The sequence below is a fragment of the Perna viridis genome, chromosome 1 (genome assembly GCF_037379345.1).
Source record: "Perna viridis isolate PV_CMFRI_1.1 ecotype Kerala chromosome 1, ASM3737934v1, whole genome shotgun sequence".
Classification (NCBI taxonomy): domain Eukaryota; kingdom Metazoa; phylum Mollusca; class Bivalvia; order Mytilida; family Mytilidae; genus Perna; species Perna viridis.
The window spans coordinates 58,804,623-58,818,969 of NC_142445.1; the positions used below are offsets into that span (position 1 = coordinate 58,804,623).

General features: G+C 35.4%; 1 protein-coding gene and 1 non-coding gene across 2 annotated transcripts; both read left to right on the forward strand.

Moving 5' to 3' along the window:
• Nucleotides 1-144: 144 nt before the first annotated feature.
• Nucleotides 145-4,809, forward strand: LOC148629592 (small ribosomal subunit protein uS10). The gene is made up of 4 exons (XM_088554124.1): nt 145-303; nt 2,286-2,385; nt 4,146-4,345; nt 4,708-4,809. Exons 1-4 carry the CDS (start codon nt 301-303, stop codon nt 4,762-4,764), a joined length of 360 nt encoding a protein of 119 aa, XP_088410250.1. The 5' UTR covers nt 145-300; the 3' UTR covers nt 4,765-4,809.
• Nucleotides 3,768-3,963, forward strand: LOC148629593 (small nucleolar RNA SNORA53). The gene has a single exon (XR_015919389.1). It is a non-coding gene; the product is annotated as a small nucleolar RNA SNORA53 (small nucleolar RNA).
• Nucleotides 4,810-14,347: the final 9,538 nt, after the last annotated feature.

The window sequence follows — 14,347 nt, forward strand, 5'->3', positions numbered from 1 at the left end:
TTGAAATATTACATCTATTTTTCGAAGAGGATCATAACAATTTTATGACAGTTTTGAACCTTTAAGACATATTATACGAAATATTACTCAACCATTTATCATTCAAACGTTAAATATATGAGTCATTTAATGTATTTTTTTTAGAAATATGTGTTGATGCTACATTCGTACCTCACTAATCCCAAATAGAATAACCCATCCATCATGTGCTTTCTTTTTCATTTAAACCTCGTGGTGGGAAGAAGTCTCTGGCTCACCTCTGTTTAAAGACACAAATTCTTTAATTAAGTCGGCCGGAAAATGGTAATCTTAACTTTCCTTTTGAAGTTTTGTAATTGGTTGGGAGGAGAACTCTTGCGGTCAGATCGAAGAACTGACATGATCGACTCGCTCGGTCCGGACACTTGTTTCTCTCACTCTCAGTCTCTTAGAATGGAATTTTTCCACTTAGACATCAACGTGTGTGCCAAGTTGCACGATAATTTGGATACCTGTACACACATGTACATTCAGCACAACAAGTCGAATGACCAACTTGCGACCGCTCTCTTTTTCAAAATAAATTTGATGTTCAAATGTATGCCTATGATTGGCTGCAGAACCGTAGTCCACAATGTCCATTTTCTGCATTTTTGACCTGAAAAAAATCACTAAAATTAGGCCAGTTTATATAATTTTTCATAAAATTTAACATATTTTATATTGCCTAAAAATTACTCTAGGTACAATGTACACAGCCACAGTTTTATCTTAAGTTGGTGGGAAATTGATTTGAAATGGTGGCTATTATTTGTCAAAAGTTAAAGAAATGTCAAGAGAATGTTATTTCAGGGACAAAAACCAGACATGGAAAACAGACACACAATAGAGAACACAATATAACCAAAATAATACAAATTAACAAAGTAAATGCTCAACTCCACAAAAACTGGGTGCATGAACCAGGTGCACCAGTATGGAATGTGTCCTCTTTTCTAGATACAACAGTAGAATTGCTCCTATATAGTCAAGTGTAAGGTGAAAGTCTGACATAAGTTACTAAAATGTACGAGTTGTGTATGAAAACTCAATATGCAGGTGTTCAAGGGATGTTTCCACAGATGAAAGGAAAGTTGACAATTTGGAATGAGAAGTCTTCATGTTTGTTGTATAGTTATGTCAATAGTTTTCCTTTAGAAAAGATCTCAAAGTGAAGGGCCAGATATGAGGCTGACTTCACAGTATCTGCTGTATACTTTATCTCATGTTCTTTGGGGAAGATGTGATGTATAAAATTCATGAAACTGGAATTGTTTAATGATAATATGTTATCTATGTAGTGGAAACTGAGATGAAAGGATCTAGCTAAACAATGTTCCTTCGTTTGATCATTTAACAAAGTGTCGTAAGGTACGTAATAATTGCATTCTTGACATAATGAATATAATTATCTTGAAGGTAATGTCCTAGATATTGACTGAAGTGGAACCTTAACCTCTCCACCTTGAGGTGGTGGGGGGGGGGGGAGTCTCCCACAAAATCAATGAAAAATGTATCTCCCACATGAACTGTTACGAAGGTAAACAGGTATTGGGTCTCCACAGCTAGACTGGTAACCTCCCTAACTCCATTACAAATTCAAATATGTTTATTACATGTGCCTTAAAAAAAAAAGGGCATAGTAATTACAAAGATTATATTTGAACATTATAAATCATTGCAATTATAAGAGGCAATCGATATGTGTCAGACAAAAAATGTCCATTCAAAGAAGAATAACTCTAATTCACAATGAGAGAAATCTTTTATTTCCAAAATGATGCTTAAATATTGCAATATGCTGCACAGATATCAGCAGTATACAAAGGTGTTGACTGGAAAATTCTGAGCAAGAGCTGTAGAATTATTTTCGAAGCAGGAGATTTGCCTAGGTTTTGATTTCAGAACCTTATTTGAAATAGTGATAAATGTGCAACTGAAAAGAAGCTGTGTGTTTTCTTCTACTGCTTAGTTTATAGAAGATAAAGGAATTTAAGTGGGTTGCAATCACTCAGCCATTTAAATCAGGAATTACATGTTAACCCCAAATGGGGATGTATTGTTCATAAGTACAAAATACTATTTTTATGAATGAAAAAAAATGATCGTAGAAATGTCCTTCTGAAAGTGATACGGAACAAAATATATATATTCAGTAAAACTATGATAACTATATGTAAGTGAAGAGATGTCACAAGTTCATTTATGGTCTATTATTATGGTGCAGTTTACAGAGGAGATACTAAAACTAAACATTTTTTTTACAGTCACACTTCAAAGATGGTAAAGCCCCTGCATCAGAGGAGGCTACAATACATAGAATTCGTATCACCTTGACAAGTCGCAATGTTAAGAGTCTAGAGAAGGGTTTGTTTTCATTAATTTCCAAGTAGATGCTTGACACCAATCTTGGTTCCATGGTTTGAAAAAAAAAACTTTCCAAGCTATTTATTCTGAAATGTTGGGTTGATAATGGTTTTCACAATTTACCTTATTCCATCTATACACTAGAGTAAAAAATAAGCATACAGTGTTCTAGAGACTTTGAGATACCTCTTAGTACATGTACATTAAAAGCTGACCAAAGATAGCACAGTGCTACAATAATGGATTGTGTTGTAAGATGTACAGTCGACTCCACTTAATCGCATATCGCTTTATTGCATATTTCGGTTATTAGCATAATTTTCTCCTGCGCAAAACCATTTCCTATTATTCTAATAGGGAAAAAATCGCTTATTTGCATAGGCCTTGCAGGTGCATTTCGGTTTATTGCATAGAAAATTTTGCCTCATCGAGGTAAAGACAGGGTTTCCCAAATTCTATTTAAGCCTTCGGGTCATAAATATGTCAATCATATTTATTGTTGTAAAAACTAGGTTATCATCAATCAGGAGGTGTTAATTATGGATTAAAAACATAATGGACATAAAAGACAATTTAAATGATTTCTAATTGCATTAAAATAAACAAGCACCTAGGTCAACAATGACTTCTGACGACATGCCAAACATCACCTTGTGATGCGGCTTGGGGTATTTTTTGTCCCTATTTAAATTCTTCCGACTACAAATGATTATCAATGTAAATTTAATTTTCTTTAATGAGCTGAACAGTTTTTAGTTAGCTTGGGTTACTAGGCATAAATATCAACCGAAAATTAAAAGTCATCATTCATTCAGTACAATGTCTAATGAAATTCAACTACCCTAAGGTGCCCCATACTATCCACACTTCATAGGAATATATTGAGGTCAATGACACGTATAATACACAACTGTCAGTGCACAATGGTGATTGAACAGAGGAATAAAAACGCACAGACCATTTCAAAAGCCCAGAAACTGCAAACATTGATGAATATTACACTGAAATATGAAATATGGGATTTTTTTCATGGAAAGGTCAGGAAATTACTTGACTATTTATAGATGAGAAACACGTGGTTTTACTTATAAATACACACGACGTAAAGAAGGTCAACAAACAAGATAAACACAATATATATTATTATTTATTGATAAAAGAACAATACAGTGTGAAGGTCTATAACAATTAAATACCAGATCAGAAATGTTGAACAGTGATATATCCCTTGCTGATCCACAGTATCGTCGTCTTACCTGAACTCACACTTCCGGTAAAATCGTAATTTCGGTTATAAGAATAGCCCGGTTATTTGCATATTTTTTACTGGCAAATAGGCTATGCAATTAAGCAGAATCTACTGTATATGCATCCAAACAATTTACACACTCCTTAGATCCACCCTTGGGACTCTGTCATTGAAGCCTGATGTGACAGGTCCAGCAACCTTTTTCGTTGTGCCATCGAGGGTGCTTGAGTCATTAGTGTGTTACAGAAAGATACCTGAGATGACAGACTTTAGATTGATACTGTTCCATCTGAACTTCTAGCATCAGTCAGGCTGTTGCCTCGGACAAAACTTCATTGTGATTTGATTTTATCTGACACGTGGTGTAAAAATCTTCAATTAATGCTTAGATTTAAGTTGTTTTAAAGCATAATTAGTGTTTTGTCAGTCCTGTATTGAATATTGAGTCACATGCCTATTCCAGGTACATGTACATGAAAACGAACTAACTTTCCCTCTGTTGTTCCTTCAGTATGTGCTGACTTGATCAAGGGAGCTAAGGAGAAATCTCTGAAGGTAAAAGGACCAGTGAGAATGCCAACTAAGGTATTGAGAATCACAACAAGAAAGACTCCATGTGGTGAAGGTTCTAAGACCTGGGATCGCTTTCAGATGAGAATCCACAAAAGACTGATCGATCTTCACAGTCCATCAGAAATTGTCAAGCAAATTGTATCCTTTTAAACATACAGTAGTTCGGATTTTATTTTGCCGCAGTTTGCAATGTATATGGCTTCGAGTCTTTTCATTTGGTATATGTAGTGTTGAATGACTTGAAAGGTCATGTTATAGATAAGACTTTACAGAAGTTGATATATATTAAATATGTCAGCATGTTGTTCCTAGTACAAACGTAATCGGAACGGTTAGGAAATGGAAATCATATCTGAACTCAACTCTTCTTAGATACATTGTTTGAGACTATGTAGTTGACCGAGATTGGTTCTAAGGACTCTCTTTACCTCTTACATGCACTGTCTATAACTATTTAATGATTAATATTGATCTTCAGTATTTTTCTTAACACAGATCAGACCTCCATTAGCATTGAACCAGGAGTAGAGGTTGAAGTTACAATTGCCGATGCATAAAGGGACTGAGCCCAATAATTGAAGGAAAATAAAGTTAAAAACAGATTTGTTTCATATTTTACATGATCACAAACAATTTGTTGTCACCTAATGGTATCACGCTGTCATTGTCTGTAAACATTTGATGATAATACGAGTCAGTGTGTAAATCTCATTGAATTTGTACGAATGTATCACAAAGGATCACATAAGGAAAGGGAGGCTGGGATTGAATTTGGGGGTTGTGGTTTGAACTGTCATGGATTAAGGGCCTTGCAAGAAGCAAGAATTTTCGTGATGTTCTGTGAAATCATGCCATAATACAAATAGGGGGCTTGGAAGGAATTGAGGCAGTTTTCTAGGTTTTTCAAGAAAAAAATTGGTTTCGACAGAACTCCAAATGAAGAATAATTATTCTACAATTAAAATCTGCTTTCCAAAAGCAACAAATCCTTTCAGAAAGTTTTCTACTTGCAAAAAAGAAAGTAGAACAACATTAATTGCAACTCTTCCAAATCAAAATTGTAAGAATAGTCGGGTGCATATCTGATAAAACTTGGCACTACAAGGTATATAATTACGTTCATTTTGCTTCCTAGTTAGTTGTTTCTTAATATTTATACTCGGGATTGTGGGTAAGCTAGGGCTTTAATTAAAACTATTTGTGGCATCTTTCAAATAATCTTCGGAGTTGAATATCACTTTCTCAGCTTAGAAGGTATTGTGCTAATATTATCCCTCTTCAATGTTCATTGTATTCATAAAGGTAATGGTACATTTTATATTTTTAAAATCTGTAGTGAATATATGTTTACTTTGTGTTGTAGAAAACCTCCGTATATCCCCACCGGTACTGTAGCCTTTTGAATCGGTATCAAAGTTGAATGCATTTTTTTTATACCCCTGCAAACAAAATTTAGGGTACGAGGTTTCACCCTGTCTGTCGGAACTGTTTTTAGCACCTTGCAGCATTGTTACGAAACTCTATGGGATGTGAGATAACATGGAGTTGTGCATACTGTAAAGAATTTATGTTGGGACAAAAATTGTAGGAAAGACGACTGTTTTAACTCGAGCGTTTTTCAGCAAAATTTTGTCTCCCACATTGTCCGCAATTCCTCAGAATACTCGCAGGATTGTTCTGGAACTAGATGGGCTGTTAGATAACCATATTGGGATGTGCACATGGTCCGTAATTAGTTTGGTCAAAAATTGTAGAAGTGACGTCTGTTTCCAAGCAACACTGTGATGCATTGTCCCGCAACCATCCAAACGACTTTAACGATTGTAATGAAACTCAATGGAATGTTGGGTTATCATAATGGATATACATAATGTCGTGAATTTATGTTGGGGGAGGGGGCGATGTAACAATAGAGGCAGTTGGATTTAAGTGTTTTTCGGCTTGAACTTCGTCTGGTGCGTTGTCCGCAACTTGCAGGATTGTATTGAAACTTTGAAGGGGTGTTGAATTACCACATGTGCATATTGTCAAAAATTTATATTAAAAGTAAATTTGCAGTTATCTTCTGTGGTCGTGTTGTCAGCAAGAATAGTACTGATTGCGGTTTGGAGTTGGGTTTTAATAAATGGCAGCAGAGTGCTTAGGCAGAGACCATTTTCCTTTCGATGGGGCATGGGATTTTATATGTAGATTTTTTTCAGTGGCAATTCGAGTTAAAAGTATTTGGAAATTTACATTGTTAAGTAATGGGGGGAAATATTGAATCTTTTTTTCCATGGCTGAGTTGAAAAATTCTTTGCTCAAATTACGATTTTTTTTTCAGAATCCCAGCCCCATCCCTTCGGTATAAAACCGGTCGGTGCTTTAGTTAACCACCTATAAATATTGTGTAAAATATTGATTGGGAGTCCACATTGGTCCTCAAACGTACCTGGTTTGAACAGTCCCGTTAGGGGACAATGTCTAGTTGTGACATAACTAGAGAGTACTACACTCGGTGAATCTGTTTTGCCCTGAGTACTAAGTATATTTCTAGTATTGTTTTGTTGAGGTTAGATATTCTAGCAAATTTTGACACCGTTTGGCAAAAACATATTTCTCTTCTTGATAGTTTTCTGTTCTCGGCATTCGACTGGCTATACCAATTGTTCTTGATAGTAATATTCAATCGACAAGCTTCTTAAAATATTAAAGAATATGAGCATTTGTTTTTCTGGGTGTGAGAAATATTTCATAATCAATTCTCAATTGTAGATTTTGTGTATTCTAATAGCTGTTATCGGGTATCTTGGTAACAATACACGAGAGTCTTCATTTTCTTCAAAATGCCAGTGCTTTCTTAAGCATCTGACTAATTGTTTGAATATAGTCGCTTGGTTTTTTATACGCCTGGCTTATTATGGTATAACGGTGTCCGCCTGTCGCTCACACTTCGCACAATAACTCAAAATTGCATCCCATTTTTGTGAAACCTTGGTGAATTGTTTTTCTATTGATGGGAGTTCCCTTAAGAATTTTATAAATTTTCGTTTTCGATATATGGGACTTGTATAAATTGCAATCACCTTGTTCGTCCATCAAACTTTTCATGACAGATTTCTCATCTTCTGTTGGAAGGAATGCTTAGATATTTGGTATATTCCTCTTGCACGACGTACAAAATTGGGGTGATTTAATGTTTTTGGACAACATGTATAACTCTAAAACCCTAGCAGCAATGTTAATTGACTCTGGTGAATCATTTACTTATTTCGATGCAACACCAGAGGGTGTGTCATAATATCCATTCTTAACCAATTGTGTCCGCTTTATTTCTTGAGAACCGTTGTTATTTCATAGTTACGTCGATGTGTCACAATACCCCCAAAAATGGATGTGGAGTATCGTACATCAGTCAAAATGTTATTGACAGCGGGGCCCACAGAGATGGCTCTCATCTCAATGAAATCTAGTAACTCGGTAGTGATTGCACCCAATTATATTCATGAGACAGGAAAATAGCGTAAAACATTTCGAGTAACACTTTACTGCTAATAAACAACATCAAAACCGTATTTCCCGAATTAAACACGAATCGAAAGGACTCCGCAAGGAATTTGGTTTTGTTCCTGCAGATAAAGCTGCAAATAATATTATTTGTCGTAAGTTTTGTATTGAGCTTCGTAGTATGGAAGTTCCAACTATGATTGTACTGCATGGCTTCCCAAACTTCACAAATTACCTTATCTAGATTTAATTCCTCTTCAAGTCATCTACAACTAAACTTTCTATTTTACTTACTAGTGCGCTTAATACCATAAAAAAATCTGATTATAATTTTTTGTAACAAAGCTTATGAAAGTTTATCGTCAAGTTATTGGAATTCCCATGGGGACCAATTGTGCACCACTTATCGGAACCTCTTCCCGTACTGTTACGAAACACAATTTATGGCTAGAATAATATAGGCCCTTCCAAACAACATTTTTTGGAGAAAAAAATAATAACATTATGCATCGTTGTTTTGCCAAAAAAAGATGGTACACCTAGATACAAATACAATATATAGTTCTTGGTAGAGATTCCTCACATTTTTTAAGAAATAGTTCCAAATATACAGAAGATGATGTTTATAAAATGACAACGTGTTTGTCCAGTGTGGTGGACGCGTTTTTCAACAAAGGGTCGGCATTCTAATGGGGACAAATTGTGCTCCTCTACTTGCTGAAATATTCCTTCACTCTTATGAGGCTGACTTTATAGCTGATCTGATCACAAAGAAAGAATATTGTTTAGCTAAATCCTTTAATCTCAGTTCCCGCTATATAGATGACGTATTATCTTTAAACGATCCTAATTTTGGGAAGTTTATACGTCGCATTTACCCCCAAAGAACTTGAGGTAAAGGACACTACAGACACTGTGAAGTCAGCCTCATATCTTGACCTGCACTTAGAAGTCGATGGTAAAGGAAATCTATTGACCAAACTTTACGTCAAACTTGATTTTTCATTCAGAATAGTCAACTTTCCTTTCATCTGTGGCAACATTCCTTCAGCACATGCGTATGAAGCGTTCATATCGCAACTCGTGCGTTATGCCAGATCTTGCCGAAACTACGCAGACTTTTTTGTATCGCGCTAGAATTCTAACAAGTAGGCTTCTTGGACAGGGTTATGTTGCTACAAGATTGAAGTCATCACTACAGATTTTTTATGGTCGTCATCATGCACTCGTGGATCGTTGCGGTGTATCCATCTGCGCCACGAAAAGTGATTTGTTCAACGTGTGATAGTTTTCCTCTTTCGTCTACCCTGGACTTGACTTTTTATGAGCAACTCGGCGGGTGTTTCTAGAGAAGCAGAGGATGCTTACCCTACCGGTACACCTGGTTCATGCTCCCAGTTTTTAGTGGACTCCGAGTTGCTTATTTACTTTTGTTACTTTGTAGGTTTTATTTTAGTTACTTTATATCGTTGTGTGTGTCTGCTTTCTATGTCTTGTCTTTGTCCCTGAATTACATTCTTTTGATTACCGCTATAACCTTGGTTCCCTTGATTACTCTTTTAGATATTTGGTTGATATTTTGGCTCTAAACACTGATAATTTTAATATTTATGCTAAAGATATATGTCCGGCGGAACTGCCTTAAACAAAGTAAATATTGATAATAATGTCCATTTCTTGATTTCAGTATTCATATTGATAATGGTAAACTTAACACAAAAATTTACGATATTAGGTATGACTTTTTTCATCCCCTATTGTCAACTATCCGTTTTTAGTTGGTGACGTCCCCTTGTCACCATCATGCATGGTGTTTACAAATCACAACTGGTTCGATTTGATTGTATTTGTAACAGTGTTTCGGATTTCAAGGAGATATTACTACATCAAGGTTCTCGATATCACAAGCTCGAAAAAAAAACATTCACAATATTGTTCAATCAATACAAGGAACTCCCTCTCGAATACAGATGTACTTGTAAAGGATTAATACGTGCGGGTATCTCTCACCCTTTGTTTTACGGTAATATTCTACACAAAGCACGGAAAGCTCTATACTCACCCAATAACAATAAACCGTTGAATAGGCTCATTCGAAAGGGATATATATACGATGTGGACATAACTTTTTGTAGGTTTAAACTGGTCTGGAGCTGGCATAACAGTTAAGTCTGTACATTTATGTAATTTTATATTCAGTTTCTTGATTACCGTTGTAACCAGAAACTCAGACCTTTTTGAACTGATTTTTAGGTGTGTTTAATTGTGTAATATATTATTCACAGTGGCCAGATTTTAAAGTGGGTGGGTTGTGATCACACCAAAGTACTTTAACCCCGCCGCATTTTTTGTGCCTGTCCCAAGTGAGAAATTTTTGGCCTCTTGAGTACGTAGGGACAACTCATTCGCAGTACCTGTGTATAATGATGTTTTTTGGCCACCTGCAACCAGCCCTGTGGTATGAGGATTTCCTCGTCGTTCATTGAAAACTAATGGGTAACCTAGGGCTGACATTCTCATATCTTGGGTTGTTTGTTGTCTCGTCACCTTACATATTCTCATTGTATAGCAGTTCCCTCTTCAATTGTAATAAATGTCTGAATAAAACTTCAAACGTACGTAAAATCATTAATTTTTTGCAGATATTCGCTTGATTTTTTACACAATGCCAAGGTAATGGGTAAATCATTTTTGGCAAAAATTGAAAAAAATGTGTGAACTCCAGTCTCTCAGACTGTCCTATAAACCTTTCTTCTTCTTCTTTATCTTCTTCTTCTTTGTTTTGTTTTGTTTTTTTGTTTTCGATTCCTTTCACGAAAGTTAAGGAAACTGGCGTAAAACATAAATGTATTAAAATATTGAAAGAAAAGCTTTCCATCTTTCAATTATTAAATTAGAAACTTAATTTTCTATTGGTATACCTTGTTCCCAAACAACGTCGACGCCATCCTTGAATATTACGCAGAGCAAAGGGAAACGACGAGCTCCAGTTCTTCCTGGAGAGACTGTCTTGAGCGGCGCATTTCATTTTTATCATTTTGTTTTGAGAGATAACACTACAATGCAATGCCAATATCGGCTATAAATAACATGCTGTGGATGTCGAAAGTCTCGATGTCATTTTGATGCAATATCTGAGAAAAAACTATTCAAAAAAGAAAGATCATATAGAAGTTTTTACATTACGGCGAGAATTGACTATTGGGAATAAATAAATGTTGTTGTTTGACAGCATAAGAGTGTGTAACGATATATCCGATCTGAACAGGCACAGAAAAAAAAAATGAAAAAATAAGGTGTACATTGGCAATCGCTTTATAAAATAGAGTTGTTCCCCTTTATTAAACCAAATAGTATAAAGATATAATTGGTATTAGCCTATACAAATACAAATGGGAAGTAATAATTAAGTAGGTATCATTTACTTGAGAGGTTAGTAAATATCTAAATTTTGACGTGTTGCTAGTAACTAGATTCTCGTTCCATGAAAATGCCATGTAATGCGCCCGTCGTCGCTCATTCTAAGTCATTATTGGGAAGTGGTGTCGATTTATAACCCAACCCAAAAAAAGATTGATTTTGGGGTGTTGTGTCTTGAACAGATAAGGAATGAGGAGTCAGACACAAGCGTTTTCCTGATGTCCAGATAATAAATTGCATGGAAGTGAATGCATATCTTTTAATGTATACCGAAGGTGACATACCCGAAAGAAAACTTGGGGTTGATTTTGGTGGTTGTGCTTATCGGGAATAAGAGGCCAAAAGTGGGCCACTGCGGTTCTAGTCAAATTATTTTCCTGTGTCAAATATTTAATCGCAATCAAAATTCAGAGCTGCACCAAGCTTGAATAGGGTGTCATACTTGCCATAACTGTTCAGGGTTCCACCTCTAAGGTCGTATCAAGCTGCACCGTGTTAAACATTCTTTTAAGCATATCAGATTCCAACGAGATTGATTGATTGATTGTTGAGGTTTAACGCCCGAGCAGCAATATTTCAGCTATATTCAGGCGATGAACATGAAATGGATGATAAAATGAACATGAAATGATGATGATGATGAAATGAAAAAAGGGATGGGACACAAGGATAATAGGGTCGACAAATTTTGAATGCCACAAGATAAAAGGGAGGGATGGGTAGTGTCGGGCAATTAAGCCTCCCATGGCGGAGCGCAAAGGTTCCTACTCCTATCGAATCCCACAGCAGGGTTCTTTAACGTGCGAGAAATCTTTCCCAACATGGTGCACCACTATGGTTTGCGGTCAGGTTTTCCGTATTATAGCATGACAACCCAAGCATGTAACATGCCAGTGGTACCCCATTCCACCACCTGGGGCAGAGCGCCTAGCCCCCGGCTAGGTTTATGAGCACTATTTAGTCGCCTTTTACGTCAAGCTTAGCGCTGCTGTAGGCCTATTCTTTTGACACCCGGACTTGCACGGGGCGGTTCCAAAGAGAGACTCGTTCTCCATTTGTCTCATATTCTACATGTAGTCAATTTTTTTTTATTCCTCTCTCTCTTCGCTGTAAAAATATTATTTTTTTAACTACAGTCAGTACTATCACAATAAATTATGTATATTTTGTTTATTGGTATGAGCTTTCCCAAATAAACGAGTTTGAATTTAAATTGATATATAAAAAGTTCGAATTAACTAACAGTAATGATGTTAGGCAATAAAATGAAACCTGCCTAAAGCGAACCTCTTTCGTACTGAAGGTTTTGTTGGTTTTATGTATTCAAAATGCATAGAGCACTCAAAAGATATCCAGTTTAGATAGATTTCTGTGTTTTAAAGAAGATTTAACCAATATTACTTATGATCCACAAGTACTTGTATTTCCCATGAATTGTAAGTTTTCTTCACATACTGTTGATGTTTCATTTGTATGATACAGCGAAAATTCTCATTCTGGCCACTATCACGATCGAATGATTTTACAACAGCAAGCATTTTTGCGTTTGTGACCCACCCGACACTATTTCTTTTAACGATGGGTACCAGAAATGGCCGCAATTCACATACGTTTTAAAGCTGAGAACACCGTGTGTATTATAACCTTTCTACATCAAAGGAGTCTGTTCTTATTTCTCACGAGTTGTAGTTATGAAGAAGGTCAAACACGATGTCCATCCATTATAAGCTTTGTCTATACATGATAACCAGAATTGATAATCGTTGTACGGTCAGTTATAATTAGTCGGACATAAACAATGTCATACCGTAAACTTAATGCATGTAGGATATGTCACTGGGTTACGTGGTCGGTAATTGGAAATAAACAAAAAGAAAACAAACAGCAATGCATTATATATACTTTGAAATGTCGGTATGAACTCTTTCTGTTTGTACGTATATGCTTAAAATTCGATAATGCTGTTTTGCCTTTTTTCACTTATGATAAAGAACTTAATACTTTTAATCTGATCACTGTTATCTCAACACAACAATAGCGTGTCTTTTTTTAGAAAGTTTACATCCTTCAGTATTATTTTTAGTCTTGAATTGCATAAAAAAACACTCTCTTCTTTGAAAGTCTGAGTGACTAGATTAAAAAAAAGTGGAGTTGAATTAACAAAATGTCATAGATGTGCAATGTATGTTACAATATACATTTTGTGGATGGTGGTGGAAATGCACATTAAAAAAGACACAAAAGTGAACGTCACCCTGAAGATCGGTCAAGATCGTGGTACTGGTAGTTAGATTATAAAAAACCTTTTACGAAGTATAAAATATGGTCACTTAGTGTCACATATAAAGAGTATATATAAAGTGATGTGACTGCAAACTTCGATGAATAAGTGACTATTTAAACATACATGTACGTACAGTAGCTATGTATGACTACTATTGGTAACGGCTGGATCTTACTTCAGTGATTAATGGATGCTCTCATCAAGGTCTCAAACTGTTACAAACCACAACCTTTTAATAAGTTTTTTATATTATGTACATTTTGTGTATATAATATACGCTTCTAGTGAGTAATACATTAAGTATGTCAACTTTCAGCGTGGGAAAGGGTTTTAAACCTTAAGATCTATACTTAAATGTATTAATCCACCGTCTATTAATTCTGTTCCAAAATATTCTTTCTTTTCTAAATGATATCATAATTATATATCCCCTGAGAAAAAAAACGCATATGGTGGGTAGGGTGGAAAAAAAAGTTTCATTCGCGGTTCTGTGTCAAGGCCTATCAACAGTATGTTCTATGTGTTTTGCTTCACAACTTTCAATTTTTTTATGATCAGTTCATATTCTTCAAGATATAATAGGATGGATATCAAAAGAGGCCTACAGTTGTTTATTCTTAGCAGCCATTGTCATTGCAAAATAACTATTTATATTGTTTGGAACTTTATTGCTTAAATAAAGGATGACATAAGTTACTTGCTTTTTACCTATTTAAGAGATGTTTATTTTTACCTGCAAGTTTTGAAATGAATATTCATAACGTTTGTCAATATCTATAGCCGAGAAACTGAACATTTTATCAATATTTATCATGTAATATTTATGTATTTCCTGATAGGTGTATTAAAACATATAATTGTTTGCCTCCGATATTAATATCGCATTATGATATAGTACATAATTTGCCAATAATAATTAGTAGATCTACAGGTAAGACTGGTAGGCGGAG

Bases quoted from the DNA above. Each gene is read 5' to 3' on its own strand.
- LOC148629592 (XM_088554124.1), top strand. The intron at 2,386-4,145 runs GTTTGTTTTCAT...TTGTTCCTTCAG, and splicing joins TGTTAAGAGTCTAGAGAAGG to TATGTGCTGACTTGATCAAG. The intron at 4,346-4,707 runs GTATCCTTTTAA...AACACAGATCAG, and splicing joins CAGAAATTGTCAAGCAAATT to ACCTCCATTAGCATTGAACC.